A 25,757-nucleotide genomic window follows, 5' to 3' on the forward strand; every position below is an offset into this window, starting at 1 on the left:
AATCTGAGGCAATTCAGATATATGCTTAGTAGAACATGAAGCAAGCGCACCCGAAAAGGAGCAAAGGAGAGAGGTCTCTGTCCCTTGAGATGAGCTGATGTTTGAGACGGGGCCCCAGTTTGGCTGTAAGTTTCCTGACCACCAAGGCAAAAAGGGAACCTCTGAGGCGTGTGGTTTGTGCTGTCTGACAACAAGAGACTGCACCCTCGCCTGTAAAAACAGCCTCTTGGTTGGAGCTGATCATAAAGGGGAATTGATGGTACAGGGAGTGTCTCCCGTACTTCCTGTGTTGGTCCAGATCCTCTAAGAAGCAGACAGCAAGACAAGATTAGACATGCAAAGCTTCATGTGGGGAAACACCGTGGAGAAAATGGAGACGGAGCTGGTGAGGGCTGGGAGAGCGAGCGCCCAGACTGTGATGAAAATCCAACTCTGAAAGAAGGAGGAAGGGATGCAGGATTGGGTGGAAATGTGCTGGACTGACGGGTCTTGGGTTGGGGAATCCCTGAGCCACAGAGTCAGCCGCCTACAAAGCTTCCCGAGCTGGCTTTAGAATTCCTGCTGCTGTCCCTATTGGCTGGGAAGTGTGGCCTCGGCAGGAGGTGATGGCTTTCACAGCCCAACAGCACAAAGCTCCTTGGTTCCTTAAACTCGTTGTAGGGGGAGGTCAGTGAGGTGCATTCTCATGGCTCCGTGCTTTCAAAATGTCAGTTACTGATTCGTGTACCCACCTCCACAGCTCTGCAGTGTCAATGCTCTGCCGTTAAAGAAAAAAAAATGATTTTGACACTTGTTAAACCCTAAAGAAGACTTTATTCAAGATTATTGCAATAGAGGAGAGAGATGGGCCTCTGCTCTGAATAAGGCAAAGACAGCTGGGGATTTACAGCCGACAAACAGAGGGAGGGGTCAGTGGATGGAAAATTCCTAAGAGGGGACCTCAGGGGTGGGAGATTCTTACTAAAGTGACCTAACAGGATTCTTGCTGGACACAGGTCAAGAACTTACACGTCAAAGGTGGGGAATAGAGAACTTGATCAGATATCAGGGAGAGGGACTTCTCTCGACTGACAGCAGGATTCTTGCTAAAACTGGGCTTGGAGACCAAAGACAGGACAGGGGCTACTCTGAGGGCCTAGTGGAGAACAGGGCTCCGAGGATCCCGAGTGAAGTTTGGTCAGGGAGAGAGTTCTTGTCACCTCCTGGTATTTATCTGATATGTGTCTTTAAATTGACTTTAAATTTTAGCTCCATACTAGTTGAGGAACTAGTTATATGTTTTTTCTATACATTAAAATAAGTGCATAATTACTCAAATTTTAGAATCATCTGTGTACCATCTAAAATTGTCTCGCATGTCACTGGCAATATACGTACCACACTCTGGGGAATGTGGATTTTTCAAAGAACACAGAAATGCTGACTGAAAGGCTGTATTGCAGTCCTGGCCAGGATGCAGGCTGCCAGCTCTAAGTTGATTACTTCCGGGCACCTCTTGAGGCTCAGAGAAGAGGCTAAAGACATTCTCAGGGAGAGTGGGGGTGGGAGCGAGGGTAAGGCCAGGGGCTCCTGGCCTCAAAGCTTCCCCACCCTGCTGCCCAGATGTGGATCTGGACCTCCAGCGGAGCGTGCACGCCGTGCTCCGAGAGCTCAGCGCCCAGGCCCCTGCCCTGCCGAGCAACCAAGGTAAGAGCCGGCAGGCATCGTCTGCTCTCTCTGCCTCCCCCACCCCAGCCCAGCCAACTCTGCCCACGTGTTCTCAGGAAGAAAGTGCCCCAGCCTGGAGCTCACAGAATAAGGGGCTTCCAGCCAAGCCCCATCCTCCTGGAAATCCTTGGAGCCTGAAGGACCCAGAAGGCCTTCTCTGCCCCCTGGCTCACCCTCCAGGGACTGTGGCACAGCCCATCGGGGGTCTGCCGCCCTCTTTCTTAACCGCCTTCTCCAACTTGCCTTGCAAATAAAAGTGCCCTGGCACTCCAGGACCGCATGACTCCCAGGAACGTGGCTTGGGGTGCTGAGCTGTCAACATCGCTGCTCCAGAAGCCACGTGCACACACCTGTCCCTGCTAGCGTCCCACCTCCCTCCTTTCTGCCCTGGGAATTCACCGCCCACGGGGGCTGCAGATCAGAGAAACCCCCCCATGGACGCGGAGCCCAGCACCTGGCAGTGGGGGCGGGGGTCAGACCTGGGACTCCAGGGCTCAGGGTCCTGCTCAGAGGGGTCTCCTCTCAGACCACCACCCCCCGCCCTGCCTGGCTGGGCTGGGCACCCCTTTCTCCTGACCCAGGCATGTGGAGATGGTCCCTGCACAAGAAGGTCGAGCGGGATCCTGGTAAGAGTCCGGCACTGGTCCGCATCCTGCTCAGAGAACTGGAGAAGGTGAGTCCTCGGGTTTCGGGCGGGGGACAGGCAGGGACAAGAGGAAGAGGGGCCATTCCCGCTGGGGACTCGGGCCCATCCACCCCGTGTCTCACACACTTTGGTCGTTTGATTTCTACCGTATTTCTCCCTCTCCGGTACTTTGCTATAAGCAATTTTATCTTTACGTTGACTCCCGCTCTTTGACCTGAGTTAACGTCTTTCAAAAATGATCTCGGGGCTTCCCTGGTGGCGCAGTGGTTTTGAGAGTCCGCCTGCCGATGCAGGGGACACGGGTTCGTGCCCCGGTCCGGGAAGATCCCACGTGCCGCGGAGCAGCTGGGCCCGTGAGCCATGGCCGCTGAGCCTGCGCGTCCGGAGCCTGTGCTCCGCAACGGGAGAGGCCACAACAGTGAGAGGCCCGCGTACCGCAAAAAAAAAAAAAAAAAAAAAAGGATCTCTATAACACGACCGTAAATGGAAAACCCATATCACTGGACAGAAATGGAAAGTACCTGTAAACCTAAATGCCTAACTACGAAAAATTTTCAAAATTATCCTCATAATTACCCTCCACACCACCCAGTGCTCTACGTTTGGGAAACGCTGCACTCAGGGGAGCCTCCAAGCTGGCACCTCACCTGTCGCTTTGCTACCGGCTCCTGGGCTCCCGCACCTGTGAGCCCCCCCACCTTCTTCTACCAGGGCAGACTATGGCCCTTTTCCACTCCCCTCGGCCTGCTGGGACACTGCCTTCCACCCTATCTCCCGCTAGGATGTGGCGAGACCCCTGCGACCCCCAGCCCCATCCATGTCCTGCGATCTCCTGTTTTCCAGGCAGAAAGTGAGGACGCCCGGCATGTCATCATTCCCTTGCTGCACACTCTAATGTACGTGCTCACTAAGGTGAGCGGGGACTGAGGGTGAAGGGGGTCGGGGTGACCCACGGCTGACGGGGCTGGACACTCAGGAGACAACCGGTCTCTGCCTGGTGAGCGAGCCTAGAGGAGCTCTAGGAGCACCTGCCCCTAACTGGCTTCTCCCCATAGCCCTGCCCTCGCCCTGATACACGAAGAGATGAAACTGGGGAGGTAGTGGCGGTAAATTTGCAACCATGACAGAGCAGAAGGGCTGGGAGGGGAGTTGATCTGCTGGCAGCACAGGATGGGGATGAGTTTCCATCTTGATAAGCCTGAATGTGGTGTAGGAGGGGAGATGTCTTAGAGATGCTGGGAGAAGAGGCTGAGGTGTAGATTTGGGAGGGAAGTGTGAGCCCAGGTCTGGCTGCTCTGCCCGCCCCCCATCACCCCGCCCCACCCAGAACCCTTTGAGATCTAGGTCTCTGGGCACCCTGATTCCTCCCTCTCACCCAGGCCACAGGCATCACAGAGGAGCTCCACCGGAGGACCTATGCCTTTTGCACGAGGTTGCTGACCCTGCCCGCCCCCTACTGCACCATCGCCCTGGACTGCGCCATAAGGCTGAAAACGGAGACGGCCGTCCCAGGTAAGAGCCACTCCAGCTCCGCCCAAGGTCTTGCCTTCCTCTCCAGGATTCCAGGGAGCTCAAAAGCCCCAGCACCTTCTGGGAAAGTGGGGAATGGGGGTCAGAGACTCAGACGCTGGTTGGCTGAAGTGGTCTGCCCTGCAGGCACGCTGTACCAGAGGCTGGTCATTGCCGAGCAGAACCTGACGAGTGAGCTGTACCCCTACCGGGAGAGGTGAGTGGCCCCAGCGAGGGTGCTGCCCGCAGGACAAGTGAGGATTCTGGGTGGGGAGCAGCCCCTCCCATCCGTGGCATTTGTCCAGCAGCGGGACGTCCTCCGGGTGGATAGGGCGTGTCCTTCCCTGGAGATCCCTGAAAGCAGTTAGGACTTTCTTCTTGGGCTGGATTCAGAGCTCGCCCGCTCACATGCAGAACGTGGACACGAGCACTGGACCATTCTGCAGGTCCATGGTTCCACCTCCATTCTGCCCTTGGCCATGGTGTTGCATCAAGCAGCCAGAGGCACCTCTAGAATATCGATAATTCAGGCCACAGTCACACCGTGAGATCTGGGGTCTTTCATCTGTGTGTGTGTAAGACTGAGGACACGTCCACTGCTCGTGCTGGGGCGAGAGGCTGATGAAGTCGGGGGTGAAGCAGGGGGGTGTGTAGCCTCCTGCCCTGCAGGTACCTCTGCTCACCTGGCACTGAAAGGTGTAGCTTGCGGCTCTGTGTTCGTGGAGGGTGCAGGGAGGGGAAGGGATCCAGAGGACTTGGCATTGGAGAGGTTGAAATGACAGTTGAGTATGGAGGAGAGGTTGGGTGAGGTTGGTTTTCCGGTGTGATGAGGGTGATGAGAGGAGAAGGGGCTCACTTAGGGTTCAGAGCTCGTTTCAGCAGGAAGAATTTAGGGTCCCTCCTAGAGGGCTATGGACTCAATGGGCCACGACTCTGAGGGAGGGAGCGGCATTTCAGCTGGAACTTACCTAGACATGAGAGGGACCCAGAGGGACCAGCTGCCCCGCTGGAAGGGCCGTGCCTGCTCTTCTTTGCCGCAATCCCCACCACTCCCTAGTGTTGTCCCCCAGTAGAATTTTGAATTTGAGGCTCCTGTTTTTGGAGGAAGTAAATAACTTGGGGGGGGAGTGATGGGTGCTGCAAGGCTCTGAGGGTGGCCCTTCTCCCTGTGGTCCTCCTCATCAGCTCCCGGTCCCCCCACCTTTGCCCTCAGAGTGTTCCTCTTCGTGGATCCTGAGCTGGTGTCTCCCTCCGTGTGCAGTGCCCTGCTGCTGGAGATCGAGGCGGCCCAGGGGCAGCAGACACCAGAGGCCTGCATGCGCCACGTGGTCTCCCACGCCCTGCAGGCGGCGCTGGGGGAGGCCTGCGAGGCAGGCGTGCTGCAAAGGAAGCTTCAGGTAAGGTCATTGCCCTGCCCCCCCATACCAGTGCTCACTCTCCTCGGCTTCCCCCTTCTCCTGTTTCCATATCACCTTTTTCCCCAAACCAAAAATAAAGACACATTCACTAGGGAAAATTTGAAAAACAATACACAAGGGCTTCCCTGGTGGGCAGTGGTTGAGACTCCACCTGCCGATGCAGGGGACGCGGGTTTGTGCCCCGGTCCGGGAAGATCCCACATGCTGCGGAGCGGCTGGGCCCATGAGCCATGGCCACTGAGCCTGCACGTTTGGAGCCTGTGCTCCGCAACGGGAGAGGCCACAGCAGTGAGAGGCCCGCGTACCGCAAAAAAAAAAAAACAAAACACAATACAGAAGAGCCAAGAAAGAAAATAAAAACCACTCACACCCCTCTACCCACACACATTAGCAATTAACATTTGGTATGTTTCCTGAATAATAACGACAGTGATCATCATAAGAGCCACTGTTTATTGAACGTCTGCTGTGTTCCAGGCACCGTGTTAAACACTTTACAGGTTATCACCTTAAAAAGTTCTCACCAAAACATTGTGAAATGGATATACTTATCAAAACAAAGGCACAAAGAAGCCAATAACCTACCTGTGGTGACAGATAGGAAGTGGCTGTGCCTGGATTTGAACCCAGGTCTATCTGACTTCAAGCCTATGTTCGATCGCCTTCCAGCCCCATCTGCAGCCCCACTCCTTTTTAACAATTGAGCTATCAGACTCTGTATACAGTTTATATACTGCTTCTCTATGTGCATATATATAATATCTATTTTTCCTTGCCACTGGAAATATGCCATATGGAAATATTTTCCTTTGAAAACATGTGCTTCTGCTGGTGCAGAGAATTCTCTCTCGTGAATGTGCTGTTATTACTTTAACTATCCCCTGCTCCTGTTGCGGGCATTTAGTTTGTTTCCAACACTTGCCCGCTTATTTCCTAGCTTTTCTCTCTGACTCAGCCTCTCCCCTGTCCACAGCCAAGACTGCAACAGGTTGCAGATTCTCTGGCCACGGTGGCCCCAGGTGCTGGATTTCTTGGGTGGGGGAGGATGCCAGTGTGGCCAGTCGGAGTCTGCACAATAGCCGGAAAGGCGCCTGCCCTGCGGGAAGGGGGGTTGGAGAATCACTCAGGGCTGTGGTGCCCTAGGAGGGGCCGGCTCCTGAACGGGGCGTGCCCTTGAAGGGTCCACGATCCCCTGCCCGTCCTGCCCCCAGGAAGTGGGTGTCTGTCCTTTCTCCATCCCAAGTCTCAGGCCCTGCTTTGCTCATCAAAATGCACTGGAGCCGTTGCTCTTCCATCTCTTGTTTCCATCTGGAATTCTCCACACCCTGAGTCTTGGATCCTTCCTTTGATGGGTGTCTTTTATGTGCGGCTGGGTTCCTCCTTAAACCATGTTGGTCGTTTTCTGTCATTCCTTTTCTCTAAAAGGACCATCCACACCATTCCTTTGTGGTTGCCCACCTGCTTGGACCCACTGAGGGTTCTTGACTCCCTTCCCCCACGCCGCCATCCGGGACACCCCTCCTTCCATAACAGCCCCTTTGGGGGCTCACAGCACACCGACGCGTGATGGAGGAATGCCCCCCTACCCCGGACTCGTACCTAAGCCCCAGGCTGGTTTTAGCACAGGCACCTATGGCCCCTAATGTGTCTCATGTGCCTGTCCTGACGTGGGCTACTGTCCCCTCTCCCTGCACTTGGCCGTGGCTCTCGGGAAGCGGGGAGAGTAGTTGCCTTCCTGACCAGAGTTTGTCAGCTGACCCGGCAGCCCCTGTGTGGCCACCTGCGGCTCTGGAGATTGTTTCTGGCTCACCAAACAGCCCATGGTCAAGGCGCCATTTTCACACAATGCCAAACATGTAAGTGTTGCAGAAAGGGGGTCCGCTTCCAGGGCCCGAGAGCGGGCTCTTGTCTAGCACTCGGAAATGAATTGTCCGAGGAGACCCACGTGCTGACAAAGCAAGAGACCTTATTGCGAAGGGGCGCCCAGGCAGAGAGCAGCAGAGGGTCAGGGACCCCAGGAGAACTGCTCTGCCACGTGGCTCGCAGTCTCGGGTTTTGTGGGGATGGGGGTTAGTTTCTGGGTGGTCTCTGGCCAATCATCTTGCTTGGTCCATAGTCTGACTCAGGGTCCTTCCTGGTGGCGTATCTCTCAGCCAAGGTGGATTCCAGTGTGATGGATTCTGGGAGGTTGGTCGTCTCCTCCCTCTTTTGGCCCCTCCTGAATTGTCGGGACCTCCTGTTGTGAGACAGCTCAGGCAAGTGGTGATCATCGTGCCTGGCCAAACTGGGTGGTTTTGGTCAACAGTTCCCTAACGTTTTAAGCGCATTGATTTTTGTTTCTCAGTGATGCAGGCATTAGAGGATCCCCAGCCTCACTCCATCCCCGAGTTGGATGTGGCTGGAGTTCAGGGGTTGGCTTGGAAGTGAGGCTGGGCTGGGTTTGAGGGCATCAGGAATGGGGTAGGATTGGGAGGTGCTGGGTCAAGAATGGGGTGGGGTTCAGGGCTGAAATTAATGGGTCTGATGCGTGCACTACTTCGCTATAGAAGAAAGAAATGCTGAAAGTGAAAGCTGTATTTTTTAAGCATAGTCAAAATCTTATGCACCCTCCGCGACCTCGCTTTATCCGGAGCTCACGGCTCTAAGTCTCCATGTTCGTGAAAAGGGAATTGTGGGGGGAGGGACCAAAGAAGCGCCAGGAGAGACCCAGGGAATGCGTCACTGATCTGAAGTTAGAGACCCTCGGAAGCTTGGAGTTAAGGGGTCCTCAGTGGTCCCCCGGCACCCCCCTCCCCTTTTGGGTGCTGGGGCTCCTAGACCTCAGCCTGGCCTGGGGCTCCCCGCCCCGTGAGACCCTAGCCTCCTTATCTGGAATTCTGCTTGAGGGATGCCGTTCCCAGTCATACCTGCTGGCTCGAAGGCCAGTGGGGCCTGGGAGAAGTGGCCCAGCCAACGACGGTCTGATGGGTAGGCCTTATCTGGCCACCAGCCCATATCCTGTCTGCTGAGGGCCTGGTCCGAGGCCCAGGTAGGAGATGGGGGGGTACGTAGAGTGGTCTCCCCACGTGTCCACAGGATCTGACAAGGTCTTGAGACTGGGAGGGCAGCCTGGGACAACCCGGCTCTCGGACACTCTGCTCTGTGTTCTGGGTGCTAGAGATGGTGTCCAGGTGGGGCTGCCCCATGGCAGGTATCCACATGACTCGACCCTTCACTTCCTTTAGGCTTTTAGTCAAAAGTCACCTTTCAGTGAGGCTCCTCTGGTCACACTATCTAAAACTTCAGCCCCTCCCTCAAATTGCACATCTTCCTTCCCTGCTTTATTTTCTTGTCATCACTTTACTGTTATTTATCATACTATAAATTTCACTTATCTTGTTTATTATTTCACACACACACACACACACACACACACACACACAGATACCCTATAATATAAGCTGCATGCAGACAGGAATTTTTGTCTGTTTTGTTTACTGCTGTACCCCAGCACTTAGAACAGTGCCTGGCACCTAGTGGGTACTTGATAACTATTTAATTAATTCACTTATAATCAATTTATAAAATGAAGCAACAAGACGAGATGGTCCCTGTGGCCCCTTCCAACTCTGATTCCTTGTCCCTCTTAATTGCTCGTGTTCATTCAGCTGGTCATTCAGCAAATATTTACTGGAGCCCTAGCTAATCAGAATGACCACTGTCCCTTAGCCCAGGAAGTTAAGACCCTGCTTAGCGGACCCCTAGCACAAAAAAGAGATCAGAGCAAGCCCTGCTGTGCCTGCCCGTGTCACTCGTTTGGGCCCCGCATCCTCAGTCATGAGCTGGGATTAGCTGGTGGTGAGTGGGGGTGAGGGGACACAGCCAGAGAACAGTGATCCAGGGGAGTTCTCAAGGTGTCAGAGAGGTACCCATGGAGACAGGAGCCTTCGGTGCTGGAGAGCATGATGAAACTCAAAGAGTGAGAAGCTCTTCAAAACCTGTTTGCGTTAAGGAGAAAGGCTCAGCTTGGTGCTTTACCCTTAACCTCTTGCACGCTTGCTAATCTGCCTTTTTTAGAAGAAAAAGCAAGCTTCCAGCTCTAAAGCCTCGGCAGGCCATAGTACCTGGCTACAATTTAATAACAGAGTTTTGTGATCATTATATTCATCTTAGTTATTTTCTGTTTATGACAAGTGACACTAGCCGTTTTACTTAGAGCAGCAATATAAAATTTGCTTTTGAAATAATTTTGAACCAAAAAAGTGCAATGATTTAGAAAAATAATGATTTATAGGTGGTACGTCAAGGCAGTATAGGAGTGACAGACGTTTAGGAAATAGTCAACAAATATTTATCGAGCACTTACTATGTGCCAGCAGATGTTCTAGGTGTTGGGGATGCAGCTGTACATGAAACAGACGAAACTGCTGCCATCCTGGAGTTTACATCCGAGTGATGACAGAACGGTGATCCAGATACTTAGTGACATTCCAAGGAGGGTGGGCGCCAGAGGCCATCCCTGCCCCCAGCTGTCCCCCCACACCACGGTGTGAGGGGCCTAGGGGACCCCTAGCTGCAGGCGGCATCGGGCAACAGCTATGGCAGGGCAGGAGCGGAGCCCTGGACGTGGGAGGGCCTTCATGGGGAAGCTCCTGCCGGAGTCCCGGGCAGAGGGATGGTGCCCCTGAGCTGTCCGTGCACCTGCAGGCTTGGCGTTGGAGCAGGGGTGGGTGGGTGCAGAGCCGGAACTCAAGCTCTGATGCTCCTCCCCGGCAGACCAGCTCCCGCCGCGCCCTGGAGCACTATTTCCACGCCGTGGTGGCAGCCGTGGAGCAGATGGCCAGCGAGCCCAGCCCGAGCCGGGAAGGCCACCTGGAGAGGCTGGAGGAGATTTACTGCTCGCTGCTGGGGCCGGCGGCGGCCGCCAGGGGGCGCTGCGGCGGTAAGCGGCAGGCGCGGTGAGCTGCGGTCCGGGTACCCTGCAGGGGGCGCCAGAGACCAGCGCTGTACCTGCTCCGAGTCTGCGCTCGTGGCTGAAGCGGGGTGGGACACGCAGCGGCTCCCAAGAGCTTGAAGGTCCCGGGCTAATTAGAAGGTGGGTAATTAGGATCATGATAACAGCTGACACCTACTGGGCACCTACTGTACCCCAGTTGCTGTTCTCAGCAGTTTATATATATTAAATCAATTAATCCTCACAGTTGACTCCTTATGAGGTAGAAAGCATTAACCCCATTTTGCAGGTGAGAAAACAGAGTTAGAAAGAGGCTATAAATCTTACCCAAGATCACCCAGTTAGTAAGTAGCAGACCTGAGATTCAAACCCAGGCTGTCTAACCGCTATACTATAGTAACCAAGAGCATCCAAAATAGCATCTGAGTCCACATCACTTACATCTGGTCTCACAGATTTTTATTCCAACTCTTCCTTTCTGCTTGCATATTTATAAAACAATGCCATACACTGATGGGAAGCAAGCCCGTGTGTGTTGCAGAAACTCCAAAGAGCCCAGAGAAATGTCTGGAACATATATTTTCTGGCTTTTGGAGGACGGTTCTGATTTGTGTCCTGTTTCATGGCTGCTCAAAGCACCCGTGGAGGGCCTCCCTGGTGGCGCAGTGGTTGAGAGTCCGCCTGCCGATGCAGGGGATACGGGTTCGTGCCCCGGTCTGGGAGGATCCCATATGCCGCGGAGCAGCTGGGTCCGTGAGCCATGGCCGCTGAGCCTGTGCGTCCGGAGCCTGTGCTCCGCAACGGGAGAGGCCACAACAGTGAGAGGCCCGCGTACAGCAAAAAAAAAAAAAAAAAAAAAAAAAGCACCCGTGGAGTTTGTCAGCCTGCATGCCCAGAACACACGGTGCACAGCACTTGCCTGAGGACTGGAAACCATGCGCAGAGGCCAATGTGCCAGCCCTCCCTGGGCTTGACCTCGGCAGCCCAGGGAGGGTGGAGACTGCAGAAGTCAGGGTGAGGCAGGCAGGTTGGGTACCTACTTAAAACCTCCTCCTTCTTCTCAGCCTCCTCTATTTTGCTTTAATATTCTATACTGCCTCTGATTGCCACATGGAAATGTCTGTTCATGAAGCCTCTCCCCTCCCAAAGCTGGGCCAAACCCTGGGGCAAATCTGGCTTTGCTCTCCTTGGGTACCACTTGCTAACTCAGCAGTAAATCTGCGTGGGCAGGACAAGACCAGTCTGGGCTGTCCCCACCATCCCAGACACATCCAGGCACCTGCCTCCCGCCCAAGACTTGCCCTGTGCATCTTAATGGCCAGGCAGCACCCCCGTTGAGCCCCTGCTGCTGGGGGGCAGCATGGGACAGTGGTTATGGGCACCATGTCATGGGTAAAAGCATGGACTCTGTAGCCAGGCTGCCTGGGCTCAAATTCTGGCTCTGCCACTTGCTGTGTGACCTCAGACCAGTTACTTAACCTCTCTGTGCCCCTGCCTCCTCCTCTATAGTGAAGATAACATTACCTGTGCCCCAGGACCGCCAGTAGGACCCGGTGAGATGATAGTACTGTGGGCATGGTGAGAACAGTAGTAAGTGTTCAGTGACCGCGGGTTGCTCTCCCCTAAGGAAGCTTGCAGCCTTGTTCAGGAGGGAGCTGTGCTATGTGGAAGTTAAGTCCTAAGGCTACATGTTAGGTATGCCCAGTGTGCAGCCAGTAAGGTCTGGGGAGGGGATGACTCCTGGGCTGGAGTCAGGAAGGCTTCTGGAAGGAGGAGAGGGGGTTGGCTGGCCCTGCTCTCTCCCCTGGATGCAGGCTTCCTGCTGCTCTTCGTACTTGGCCGTGACTCTTTTCAGAACCAGGAGCAAACGTTAACTGAGCATCTACTGTGTGCAGGCTCCTGGAGGAGGCCCTGAGAAATACGAAGGCCTTTCCCCTGGTCTGCATGTGGCCAGGATGTCTCTGAACAGTGGGAAAGGTAGCATGGCTGAAGCGGGGCTGTGGGGAGGGAGAAAAGGTTGGGAATGATGCAATGAGCTGGCTTGTGAAGGGTCCTGAAGGCCCAGCTAGGAAGTTTGCAGGAAACTGGGAGCCGCTAGGCATTCTTGGGCAGGTGTTAGGCCCTGGATGAGCTGATGGTGGCAGAGAGGCAGAGGAGCTCGACAGGGCCAGATACGGGTGGGCGAGGGTCTCTGCCACCCACCCCCGTAGGCCCCACATAGGAGCTGGGGGTGGGGAGAGGGCAGAGAAGAATCCCACAGTCCTCTCCTCCGTGGTCTCCACAGCCTGTCCTTCAGGTGAGCCCCCCCAGGACCGGCTGCCAAGCATCCCTCTGCCCAGCCCCCACATCACCTTCCACCTATGGACCGATGAAGAGCAGCTGTGTAAGTGCAGTGCCTTTGACCCCTCTGGGGGGAGCAGGCTGGGAATAGTGGTGTATGTGTTTGTGCGTGTGTGCGTGTGTGTGTGTCTGAGCATCTGTGTGTGTTTGTATGTCTCTCAGTGTGTGTGCAGGTGTCTTTGTGTGTCTGTGTATGTGTCTACATGTTCGCATCTGTGTGTGCACTGTGTGTCTCTCTCTATGTATACTTATTGTGTATCTGTGTGTATGTCTACGTCTGTGCCTCTGTGTGTGCCTGTGTGTATCTTTGTGCGTTTCTGTGTGTCTGTGTTGTGCCTTTGTGTCTGCCTGTGTATCTGTTGTGTGTGTGTCTGTGTGTGCTCCTTGTTCCCTGAGTTGTTTGCAGTATCTGAAAAGGGGATACATTTTCTCTATGTCAGAACACTCCGTGCATTAGCCACTGGCCACATGTGTCTAGAAAGTGTCTAGAAAGTGTCACATGCCATGATGATGCCAACAGACAATACATGTCCCCAAGAAAGAGGCAGGCACAAAAAAGTTATGGTTTCCAGAGCAGGAGGGGGCCCACACTTCCCCTCCACGCTGATGTCTGTCCCCCAGTCCCCCTGGCTCTTCTCAAGGGAAGGGGGAAGATAGAGCGGCAGGTTGTGGTGGGAAGTGCCAGACTGGTGAACCGGGTTCAAGGCCCACGTGTCCTTTCGCGTGCTGGGTCACCCTAGACGGACTCAGTTCCCTGGGGGCCTCAGTTTCCTCATGAGCAATAAAATGAAGGTCGATTAGAAAAGCCAGGAGCTGATGCTCTGTTATCTGTGTCCCGGGGGAAACTACAGGGGAGCTGGAGAATGGAGGATGCTGATGAGCAAGTATGGAAAAGAGGGCTCTAGAGTCAGCAGGCACCGCATTAAGCTGATTTCTTTGCTACAGGACTTCTCAGAGCCTTTAAGATGTTCACTTGTGACAGGAGTGTGTGGGGTTCTTAGTCTCTGTTGGCCACAGAACCTCTGTTCCTTCATGGAGCATCTCATGGGGCTCCTGTTCAGCTAAACGTGTGTGGGAAACATGGAACCACCCGCCTTGCCAGGGTGGGGCCCTGCCAGCCTCGTGTCCGCTCTCCGCCCTGATGGTCCCCTTTGTCTCCGCGTCCCAGGGGAGGAACTGGTGCTCTTCCTGCGCCCGCGATCCCAGCTGCGCCTCAGTGCAGACTTGGAAGCCTTGGACCTGCAGGGCCTCCTGCCAGACCGGGAGTTGGCCCGGGCGTCCATGCTGTCCACCGACAGCGGCATCGAGCGGGACCTTCCTTGGGGGGCCGAAGAGCCGCCCACACCCGGCAGCCCCGAGGTGGAGAGAGCCAGGCTGCAGCGCAAAGGCGGCATCAAGAAGCGGGTGTGGCCCCCGGACATCCTGATACCCGGCAGCTGGGATGGGTCCCCGGGGCTGCACCAGAGGACTGGCAGGCCCAGCGGGGATAGGGAGCTGCTGCCTGGGGTCTCCCGGCTGCACACGGCCCGGGTGCTGGTGCTGGGGGACGACCGGATGCTGGGGCGCCTGGCCCGGGCCTACCACAGCCTCAGGTAGGGCCCCGAGGGGCGGCTGGGGATGGTCGGGGCACAGGTGGGCCCAGCCTGTGCTGGTGAAGGATGGAAAGGTCGGGGTTGGGGGGCGCTCAGGAGGCCAAGGCCAGGGTGGGACGGCAGAGGATGGTGCACAGTGCTCCCCCTGCCCCCGCACCCGGCCACCACGGAGCACTGTGCTTCCTGCTTTACTGCACCCATTCTACAGATGAGAAAACAGAGGTTCAGAGAGAGTAGGTCAATTGCCCCGAGTCAAGAGATAATAAATAGCAGAGCCAGGACGTGGAACCAAGGCTGTCTGAAACCCAAACCCCTGCCCTCATGCCTGTACTCTGCTCCCCCCTGCCAGGAAACGCGAGACCCAGAAGTTCTGCCTCACCCCCAGACTCAGCCTGCAGCTCTACTACATCCCTGTGCTGGCACCTGAGGTGGCTGGATGGGGGGGCGGGGCATGTGGGGGAAGAGATGGAAGGTGTCAGGAGCGGGAACTGGGATCATTCTTCCTTAGGATGTGGAGCTGGGAGAGACCTGGAGGCTTTTTGTCCCAGAAGCCACAGACCTGGACCCTGGGGGCTGCATGTGGCCAGAGAGAGATGCTCTCTCACTGGGAGCATCGTTTTGCTTTTCTAACGAAATTAATGGCAAGCTTCTCAAACGGGGCTCTCTCTCTCTCTCTCTCTCTCTCTCACACACACACACACACACACACACACACACACACACACCCTCACCCACATACACACCCTCACCTACATACACACCACCCTTCCTGGGGGGCCAGGAATGAAGCCGCACGGGCAGTTTTTCATTTCTGTTGCCCACTCTGCTTCTGATTGGAAAGCATTAAATTCAAGGCAATACTTGTCTCTCGCCTTTTAAGGCTGATGATCATTTTTCAGTGTCCCTGGCAGGCATCCTCAGGGAAGGGGATTCCAGCTTCATCTCAGGTGTAAAACCAGTCTTCACATGGCGCAGAAATCGACGCCCCAAGAGGTTGAGTGATTTGGCCACATTCCTAAAGCTAGTTTGCCTGGGACTGGTACCTGGGGACCCTCCGAGTAGGAAGAGAGCGCCAGAGAGGGCCTGACGGGTCTGCCCTGTCCCCTTGTCCCTTTGTCCCCAGAAGCCCACAGCATCCAGGCATTCGGAGCTCGGAGAGTTGGCTGCGTTCCTGGGCCGCGCAGACCCGTGGTACGAGAGCATCGTCAACACCCTGTGCCCCGCCATCCACAAGCTGGCAAAGATGGTAGGGCAGTGAGGGTAGGAGGGCGGGAGGGAGGTGGTAGGGGGTGTTTTCTTGACCCTTGACCTCAAGAGTCAACCCAGGGAGCCTCATGAGGCGTGAGGCAGGAAGGGATACGGAAGAGGAGCCCTAACCAGCTAGTGGCTGGAATTCACTTGGAGCGCGTACCAGGCACCTATGGGAACGCTATGGAGAAGATAGAAAGTAAAACGTTCTTAAGTGTGTAGGCCAATTATATGCCTTCTTTTGTGAGTTTCCTGTGCTATTTTCTCTCCAACTGCAGCAGTTCACGCTTCCTGAGCACTGCCACATGCCAGGCACTGCTCTAAGCGCTGACACGCAGCAGCCCTACCAACCAGGTACTCTTGTCTGTCTACAGGTGCTATTGCCGCTGCATCCCCATTTTACAGATCAAGCAGCTGAGACACAAAGAGATTAGGTCACTTGCCCAAAGTAACAGAAGGAGTCCCACTTGGAATCAGGCAGCTTGATTCCAGAGCATGTTCTCTTAACCACACGCCATAGTGCCGAGCCCCCACCCCAGGCAGCAGTGGGGGGCAAGAGGAGCTCATCTTGTACGGATTTGAAAGGCCTTCCCTTTCTGCCATCATATGTGCTGCAGACATCTTCCCCCACGTTTTTATTTGCCTATCAGTTTTTTCAGAGTGTTTTATTTGACTGACAGAATTTCAATATTTTTACCCTTTATGGTTTTTCCCTTTGGAGCCATGCTTTGAAAGGCGTTCTCCACTCCAAGATTAAGTAAATATTTACTGATAATTTCTCTAACAATCTTATGGTCTCAATTTTTACATTTAAATAACCTATCTGCCATTAATTTTAGTATGTAATTTTATGTTTTCCAAGTGTTTAGCCAGTTGTCCTAAAGCTATTTATTGCGTAAACCGTCTTGCCCCATCAATTTGAAATGCCACTTTTATCATTTACTAAATTGTCACACATGCTTGAGTTGATTTCTGGATACCTATTCTTTCTGATTCATCTATTCATTTTTGTATAAATTAGCACTTTTTAATGTTAATATTTGGCACGGTACATCTACCCCATTACTCGTTCAAAACTTTCCAGACTTGGAAAGTCTTGTTTCTTTATCTTTCCAGATAAATTTTAGAATCCCTTTGTCAAGTTTTATTTTTAATTCCCTTGGGATCTCGATTGAAATTTGGAGAATTAACATCTTTAGCACATTATGTTACACTCTCTGGGGGTGAGGTATAACTCTTCACTGATTAAAGTCTTCTTGTATCTCCCTCAGGTGAGTTGTACAGTTTTCATCATATAGATTTTACCCATTTCCTGCTAAATTTATTCCTTATGTTTGATGGTTTTTTCTTATAGTTGTGGATTTTTCTCCCATTATATTTGGGTAGTAGTAACTGCTAGTATAAAAGGAAGTTATTGATTTTTACATAATTACTTTCTAACTGGCCACATTTTGCTTCATTGCCTGATTGATTAGGGCATCTTCTTATATCTTATATTGTAATAAAGATATTGGAGATAGGCATCTTTTCTGAATTATTACTTATCTGAAAATGTCTTTGCCTATATATGAAAGACTGTTTAGCTGGGTATTAAAATACCTTTTCCTCGAAACCTGGAGGATACTAACAGGAGAAACATCTGATGCAGGGTCTCATTGATACTCCTTTGTTGGTAGCTTTTTTCCCTGCCAAGACACTTGTAGGATTTTTATTTTCCCCTGCTCTCTTTCCCCTTATAATTAACAATTTATGTGGCCCTTGCACTTACTCCAAAAGCAGTTTCCACATGAAGAAAATGGAAATAGTGTGAACAACGGCAGCACTATTAAAATAAGTTCATAGTTCCTCAGTGTGAGCTTTTTGAAAGGAACAATATTTCAATAGACCAGATGTGAAAGTTAGAAGAGATATTATAAGATTGGATATGGGTGAAATACTCTGAGCTTCTTTCCAGCTCTGATACTATCAGACATTATATAGACGTTCTGTTTACCTGAAAAACCCATTATGCTTTATAATCATATGGGGTCGGGGAAGGCCTGTAGGACATGGCACTAGTCATTTCCCAATAGCATGTAAACATTAGCTCATTTATTAACATATTCAGATGCCACAAGAACTCAAAGAGACATCAGATCATCTGGTTCCAGCTCTCATGCCCAAGGTTACCTGGCTAGTGAGTAGCTAATGCAAACTAGAACCCACTCCAGTCTCTCTCATCATTACTTACATTCTTAAGCATCTTGTCTACCCCAAGCATCCAGCACAGTGCTTTATACACAGAGCTGCCCAATATGTCTGTGTGTGATTGAAATGAATCAGAGTCCCTGAGATGGGGATTTAGATAGGCATCTTTTTTTTTTTTTTTTTTTTTTTTTTTTTGCGGTACGCGGGCCTCTCACTGTTGTGGCCTCTTCCGTTGCGGAGCACAGGCTCCGGACACGCAGGCCCAGCGGCCATGGCTCACGGGCCCAGCCGCTCCGCGGCATATGGGATCCTCCCAGACCGGGGCACGAACCCATATCCCCTGCATCGGCAGGCGGACTCTCAACCACTGCGCCACCAGGGAGGCCCAGATAGGCATCTTTTGATTAGGAGCAGAAATTGGGTTGTGGGAGAGGCTTGGACTGTTGAAGGACCAGCTGGGTTAGTGTATCACAGAGGGCACATGGGGGCTTTGGAGTTTCTCTGTTAAGAAAGTGGTGGCAGAGTGGCTAGGCCTGTGAGCCATGGCCGCTGAGCCTCTGTGTCCGGAGCCTGTGCTCCGCAACGGGAGAGGCCACAACAGTGAGAGGCCCGCGTACCGCAAAAAAAAAAAAAAAAAAAAAAGTGGTGGCAATTCCCTGGTAGTCCAGTGGTTTGGACTCGGCACTTTCAGTGCCAGAGCTCAGGTTCAATCCCTGGTCAGAGAACTAAGAGCCTGCAAGCCATGCAGCATGGCGAGGAAAAAAAAAAAAAAGAAAGTGGCAGCTCCCACAGTAGGATGGAGGAAGCTGGCTGAAGACAGTACCTCTCCCTCACTCACAGCCTCTCTCCCTGGACACATCCCAGACCGTAGACCCCTTCATCCTGGATGCCATCACCTACTATGTTCGCATGGGCACCCAACCCATCTATTTCCAGATCTACGCAGTCAAGGTAAGCTTCGCACCTGGGGCTCCAAGGAGACCATGGCAGCCTGCTGGACCCCAGGACCCCACAGCCTAAATACCCTGGCTCCAGGGAAACAGGGGGCCAGGATGCAAGTCATAAACTCATCCAGACATTCTTGGTCGTTAACTTTCTCTTCTTACTCTCTGGATGAGTCAGATTATTATTAACTCCTAAGGCCTCAAGTTCAAGCAGAAGCAGGTCTTCTTCATGTGGAAGGTTCTCTCCCTTACCTCACATCCTCCCCTTCATCCTTGCCAACCCTCACGTCCTACAGCAAAACTGCCCTCATCTCTGCTCCTCTCAGCCCGATTGGGTGCTTCTCCTGGGTGCCCTTGTGATGCCCTGGGCATCCCTCTGACACCTCACTGCCACTTTGTCATATACCTGCAGATGCCTGTCCCTCCCCACCAAGACTCTGGGTCCCCTGAGATAAGAGGCTGTCCTTTGTTTATCTTTGAATGTCCTGCTATTAACATCATAAAGTATGTGTGTGTGAGAGTGTGTGAGTGTGTGTGTGTGTGTGTATGTGTGTAAACCAAAGAGCGGGTCAGTGTGGGACCGGCTGGGTGCAGTGGGTGTAAAGTTAGAGCCAATGTGAGGTGGTAAGAAGTTCATGGCTTTGCCTCCTGGTCCCCCCACCTGCTCACTGTGGGATCGCGGTACCTCTACCTCTCTAACATTCATTTTCCCCATCTTCAAAATGGGAATAGGGACTTCCCTAGTGGTCCAGTGGTTAAGACTCCGCGCTCCCAATGCAGGGGGCCCAGGTTTGATCCCTGATCAGGGGACTAGATCCCACACGCGTGCCGCAACTAAGAGTTTGCAGGCCGCAGCTAAGAGTCACAGGCCACAACTAAAGATCCCGCGTGCCACAACTAAGACCCAGCGCAGCCTAAATAAAGACAGAAAGAAATATTTAAAAAAAAAATAAAAAAGGTGGGGCTCTCTCAATTGGCACAAGCCTTTCTCCTTTCTGGAAGGCAGGTGCAATGTAGGAGGTGGGGCAACCATTTAAAATAGGAATAATAATCTTCACCACAGGGTTCCTGTGAGAATTCAAATGAGTAGAAAAATAAATTAAAAGATAGGGGAAGATAAGGGCAAGGAAGTCGGCCCATGCAAGATTTGAGGGCAGCAGTGGGCACTTGGATTAAAAGCCCGCATCCCAGGCTGCGGGGGTTAGCGGGGAGCTGCCTCTGCTGGGGACGGCCTCCTCCAACCTCCATCCTCCCTGCCTCCCTCCAGATCTTCTTCAGTGACCCGAGCCAAGACCCTGCAGAGGACATCTTCCTCACCGAGCTCAAAGTCAAGATCCAAGACTCCAAGTTCCCCAGAGGTGAGCATCTGTCTCCCCTTTCCCACAGCTTTCCCTGGCTCAGCTCCTCAAGGCCCACTTCCAGAAAGTCCTCCCACCTCTCACCTAATGGTTCCCCCCAACCCCCATCCCACCTCTGCTGAATACTGGGGGGCTTTGCCCGACTGAAGGGCAGCCTGGCCCCCCTGGGGTGCTGCCTTTCCATCCCCCGACAGATGCAGCTTCAGCTCCACCTCAGGGAGGTGGAGAGCCAGGGTGGGAGGGACGGGGACCTCCCGCCTTCATTCAGCCTCCCGCCTTCATTCAGCCTCTTCTCGCCCCCTGCAGATAGCCCTTCACCCAGGAGGAGGGGCGTGGCCGAGGCCCCAGGGGCTGAGCTCTCCGTCTGCTACCAGAAGGTCAGTGTGTGTGGCGTGGTCAGCAGGTGGCCCGGAGGTACAGCTGGGGGGAAGCAGATATCAGGGACGTCAGGGGGAGCAGATAGAGCCAGAGGAAACTTCTGCCCTTTTCTCGTGGCTGCCCCCAGAGTTTCCCAGCCTCCAGGGAGTTTTGCAGGGATGGGCGGGTTACAGTTGGCCTTCCGCACAGCCAAGGAGGCGATCTGACCTAAGGAACAAAGCACTGTCCCCTTGCTCAAAAATACCCTCCTCGGGCTTCCCTGGTGGCGCAGTGGTTGAGAGTCCGCCTGCCGATGCAGGGGACACGCGTTCATGCCCTGGTCCGGGAAGATCCCACATGCCGCGGAGCGGCTGGGCCCGTGAGCCATGGCCGCTGAGCCTGCGCGTCCGGAGCCTGTGCTCCGCAACGGGAGAGGCCACAACAGTGAGAGGCCCACGTACCGCAAAAAAAAAAAAATACCCTCCTCGCTAGCTGACCCGATGTATGGGGGCGTAGTCCTTGGTCTGGAAGGCTGATGGCGCTCCCTGGGCTGAGTGTTCTGAGCCTGCATCCTCTGGCTCCTTACGGGACAGTAGTGACACGGCCAACACTCAGGGCAGGGGCGGGAAGCGGGGGATGGGGGGAAGGGGACAGAAGCAGGACTATTGACGTGGTGTTGTGTACCTTGACCCCCTTCCGTCCCTGCATCCCCCTCCCCAGGCCCTGCTCAGCCACCGCACCCGAGAGGTCACCGTCTCCCTGCGGGCCACTGGGCTGGCCCTGAAGGCCCTTCCAGCCGGTGACACTGAAGGTGAGGGGCTGGGCATGCAGAGCAGAGACAGGGAAGGCCACGCACGGGAAAGCTGGGGCGCGGAGGAGAGAGGGCGGAGAGAGAGGAGACAGGTAGAGCCACGGGAAGGAGCCTCCCTCCCTGTCCCTGGGATCACGGAACGTGGTCGAACTCCTACCCGTGCTGGGCCCGGAGCTGGGCGCCAGGCTGCCTGGGTGAGGACCCGCCTGGCCTTCAGGTTAGTCACCATCGAGCAGCACTGGGTGATGCTTCTGCTGCCGGATGAGCCTGAGCTGGAAGGTGGAGGGACCACGCGGAGGGGTATACGTGGCCTCGTGTACATGAAGGAGACGTGTGACTTTGGCAATAGCTCTAAGACAAGAGGCGGTCACAGAGCAGTGGGTCAGGAGCACAGATTCTAGAACCAGATGGCAGGCTTCGAAGCCCAGCTCTGCCACGTTTCCACCTGTGTGACCTCGGGTTACTTGTGACCTCTCTACCTGTTTGTTCATTTCTAAAATAGAGACAAGATGCTAACGTATGGGCACATAGTAAACTGTAGCGTCAGCCCTTATTGTTAAACTTTGATTTCTTCTGTTTCCTTTACAAAACTCCTGCCCCATCCACCCCCGCTCTAACTCCTGAATCTCCTCCAAATTTTCCATCACACAGTCCTATCCGAACTGTTCTTGGATCTCTGAAAACCCTCCTTCGTCGGCAGGGAGGGGTAAAGCCGGGCAGCAGTCACACAATAATGATTTTTGACACATTATACACTGTGAGGAAAGTCAAGGAAATGCTCTCGACATGTTGGGACAGATGCCCTCCTACAGGCCTCTGTCTTACACACCATCCTGGGCTAGGTGTTCCTGCCATTCTGAGCATGCCCAGTAGCTGCAGAAGAACTTCTTCCCATTGGAAACGGGTACAGGAGAAGGTGAAAGAAAGGGTTTAGGTTGCTGATGGCTGCTATGCCTCAGGATATAGAAATGTGGATTCTCCAGGGGAGGGAGACGGATGATCTGGAGGGAACTGAGGCTCGTTGAGAACCAAGGTGGAGTCAGGAAGTAGGGGCTGAGCAGGGTGTGGGGAGGGGTTAAAAGGGGGCGGGGCGGTAGTCAAGGTGGGTTTGTGTCCTTCTTGGGAGGTGGAGTCTCAAGCTCCCCTACTTCCCTAGAGGCCCATTCACAGCCCCTCACCCACCATCTCATTCTTCCCAGTTTCAGGGCCCACCCACTGCCCCCCAACTGCTGCTCCCGAGACAGACCACACATGCCTGAATATTAGCGTGACAGAGGTTGTCAAGACCTCCAACTTGGCTGGAAGGTCCTTCTCTGTAAGTACTGGGTAGAGTGAGAACTGGGGAGATTCAAGCAGGGCAGGTGGCGGGGAGCCCAGGGGGAGGCTTTCAGCGAAGGGGGAATGGACTCTTGAGCCTTTCTGAGCCTTTGCTGTTGAAGTGGGTCTTCCTGTTGGAAAGAATCTGCTTTCCAGTCAGTCTGTTTGAAATACTGAGCACCAGCTGGCATAAGTAAGGCAGTGGAAGAGTTAAGGCCCCGCCCTCCACCTCCACCTGGACCATCTGAGGACCTAAGACGTACCCAGAGAGTACAAAATGCACCCGAGTTCTGGCGTCCCCTGCACACAGCAGCCAGACTCCCAAACAGCAATGGCCCAGCCTTTGACCATATCAAACCAGCTATTTCAACCTCATCACCCTACCACCACCCTTTGCCCTTTGCCTTAACCCTTACTGATACTCATAGAGAGTCCCTTATTAATACAGACATAGGACCCGCCCATTTTCTCCCTATCTGATGGCCTCTCTGGCCTTCCCTGCCCTACTCGGCTGGGCTTGGAGCCCGTGATCATACCTGAACCACGTTCTCAAGACAGCCTCAGCTTCCCCACATCGCCTGCCAGGCAGACACTACCTTTAGGTCAAGCCTCCTACTCGGCCTGATGCTCAGGTGTCTGAGTGCTTCCGCGATACCCTGCATCCGTGAGGTCAGGGCCGCTGCACGCTCGTGACCTTCCACCTCATCCCGATCCTTGGCATCACTGAACCCTTTTCTCTGGACTCTTTTTCCTAAGCCAATTCCTTAAATAGCTAATGTTCTCTGCTTCAGTCCATGGCCCACTTCTTTTCTTATTCCCTGGACTCTCAAAACCACGTCCATGGCTTTAGTCCAAGTTGTTAAGGGTGCCCAAACCTTTATCTCCTGCTCTGACATTCATCCTTGAGTGTCTGACTCCTGCATTCAACTAAGTTAGCATGACCTCAGTGTCCCACGACACCCCAAACTCAAGATATTCAAAAACAGAGCCAGTGCTTTCTAGTAGTTAAGAGCTCTCTAGAGCCAGACTGCCTGGGCTCAGATCTGGGCTCTGTCATTTACCAGCTACGTGACTTTAGACAAGTCACTCCAGCTCTCTGTGCCTCAGTCTCATTATATGGAAAACGGGGACAATAATGGTACCTACCTATTCGGTTGTTGTGAGGATTAAATGATGGTGACATGTCAAGCTTCTAGAAGAGTGCTTGGCCAAGTCAGAGCTATATATGTATTAGCGGCTGTTTTTATTTCATACCCTCCTCCCCTGTGTCCTGTCTCTCATTCAGCGGGACCATCATTATCCAGTCACCTGTCCCAGAAACCTTGGAGTCAGCTCAGATGCCTCCCCTTTCTCACCTCCCCGTGTCCACTGGTTTTCTCTCTCAAACACTCTCACACCTCTCCCTTCCTCTCCATCCTCCTTCTTGTGGTCCAGTGAGGTTGACAATCTGTCCCAATTGGCCAGGGACTAAGGGGTTTCCTGGGACGAATTGGTCACCCTTGGGCCAGACCTTCCTCCACCCCCTTCTCCTGGACAATCTCTACAGCCTCCCAGCCGGTCTCCCCGATGTCATTCCAGTGCTCCTCCAATCCACCCTCCATACCTCTGCCTGCGTGATCTTTCTAAAACAGAACTCGGACACGTGACTCTGTGCTTAAAATCCCTCGACCATTTCCTACTCTCCAGGGCAGGAGGGTGGAGAAACTTCAGTGTTGCATAGCTTGGTTCCTCTTTCTCTCCATCTGCAACTCTGGCCACCCCTGCATGCACCTTAAACGGGGGTATCTGTGATACCGAACCAAACCTGGGTCCTCTCGCCTGTGCTCAGCAAAGCCCATACACTGACACCGGGCCGTGGCGAAGGAAAGTGCAGTGTCTATTGCAGGGTGCCAAGCAAGGAGTCCAGGGCAGCTGGTGCTCAAAACCACCAAAGTCCCCTATGGGTTTCAGCAAAGCACTTTTAAAGGCCAGGTGAGGGAAAAGCGTCCCAGTGTATGTGATCAGCTGGTGCACAGCTCTCTGATTGGTTGATGGTGGGGTAACAGGGCGGTGTCACAGGGGTAAACATCATCAATCCTTAGGCGCCAGTAGGTCTGGGGGCTACAGGCTCATGATCATCAAGTAGTTAATTTCTTCCACGTGGTGGTGGTTTTAGCATCTGTAAAACAGCTCAGGAAATGTGCATCAGATACTGTTATCTAGGTCCTTCAGAGAGAAGCTACAGAAGAGGATATGGGGGAGGAGTCTGTCCGGGGAAGGTCCCGTAGTGTCCCGCTCGGTTACATTTGGAGGTGTACTGGCAGACCTTCCTCTGTGCCTTTGATCATGCGCTTCGCTAGGCCTGAAACCCCATTCCTCCCTTTCTCTTCCCCATCTTCCTTTCATAACCCCTATTTCTCTTTCAAGATGAAACTCAGGTGTTATCTCCCCCCCAGGAGGCCCTTCCCTCCACCTCCTCCACCACACTCCCCATCCCCCACTCCCCAGAGAGCTAGGGACCCCACCTCTGGGCTCCCCCAGAGCCCTGGGGACACAGCCACTGAAGCATTTGCAAAACTGTCAATGCCGTCATCTCGTGGCTCAGGCCCTATCTCCATCTTTCCAGCACTCACCGTGGGAATGGCCCACAGCAGGAGCTGGCTAGATGTTCCCTGATCATCTGACCCAAGCCTTCACCTATGCAGGATCTCACCTCTAACCAGAGTTCATTTTTTCTGGGGCAGCCTATGCACTGGAGGAGCACTCTGACAGGCTGAGAGCTTTGTACTGAGCTGAGATCTTCCAACAGGACAGCTCTGTATTTGAGCTTCAGGTTCCAGGGTGGACCTATTTACCTTTATGTATTTCCTCTTTCAAAGTCAGTTCCTTACCACGGTTTCTATTTTTAATGACCTCTTTAAATAACCTGGTTGTGAGCTTTTCGAAAATCTAAACTTACCACCCTAGCGAGTTCCCTTTTACCTCTGTACTGTCTTGCTACCTACAAGGTAGTTGCAAAGGTGAGAAACAAAAGCACAGAGTGATTAAGAATCATGTCCAAGGTCGCAGGGCTAATAAGTGGCAGAGCCAGGATGAGAACCCCGGTGGTCTGGGTGTAGAGTCTCCCGGGAGATTCTTGCACACTCTGCCCATAGACTCCTGGCCGCCAAGCCCACCTTCCACCCCACAAAAGTCCAGCAGAAATGCCTGGACATGCTTGACTGCCCCCCCCCCCCCCAGGTTGAGGCTCTGTTTGTCCCTCTGCTGTCTGACAGCAGGAAGGTGGATCAGCCCTGCCTACAACAGGGAGCTTATGAAAAATGCCCAGGCCGGGGCTGGACTCCAGACCACTTAGATCAGAATTTCTAATTTTATGTTTTGGAAAGGTGACTCCAGGGTTGAGAATACTTG

The 25,757-nt window shown here is 53.5% G+C and overlaps 1 protein-coding gene across 1 annotated transcript in view; it reads left to right on the forward strand.

Annotated features, from left to right (window-relative positions):
- PIK3R6 (phosphoinositide-3-kinase regulatory subunit 6) overlaps positions 1-25,757 on the forward strand; it is a gene marked incomplete at its 5' end in the record, with an annotated part of 48,395 nt that overhangs the window by 20,478 nt on the left and 2,160 nt on the right. The window contains 16 exons of the mRNA XM_082605534.1: positions 1,603-1,686; positions 2,289-2,380; positions 3,197-3,265; positions 3,733-3,865; positions 4,010-4,079; positions 5,076-5,259; positions 10,036-10,201; positions 12,498-12,596; positions 13,722-14,145; positions 14,495-14,573; positions 15,269-15,391; positions 18,421-18,531; positions 19,792-19,882; positions 20,189-20,259; positions 20,960-21,050; positions 22,250-22,365. Of these exons, the coding sequence (XP_082461660.1) occupies positions 1,603-1,686; positions 2,289-2,380; positions 3,197-3,265; positions 3,733-3,865; positions 4,010-4,079; positions 5,076-5,259; positions 10,036-10,201; positions 12,498-12,596; positions 13,722-14,145; positions 14,495-14,573; positions 15,269-15,391; positions 18,421-18,531; positions 19,792-19,882; positions 20,189-20,259; positions 20,960-21,050; positions 22,250-22,365 (2,003 nt within the window). The remainder of the gene's footprint in view (positions 1-1,602; positions 1,687-2,288; positions 2,381-3,196; positions 3,266-3,732; positions 3,866-4,009; positions 4,080-5,075; positions 5,260-10,035; positions 10,202-12,497; positions 12,597-13,721; positions 14,146-14,494; positions 14,574-15,268; positions 15,392-18,420; positions 18,532-19,791; positions 19,883-20,188; positions 20,260-20,959; positions 21,051-22,249; positions 22,366-25,757) is intronic.

Source organism: Mesoplodon mirus (genome assembly GCF_964341445.2).
Source record: "Mesoplodon mirus genome assembly, chromosome: 18".
Lineage (NCBI taxonomy): Eukaryota > Metazoa > Chordata > Mammalia > Artiodactyla > Ziphiidae > Mesoplodon > Mesoplodon mirus.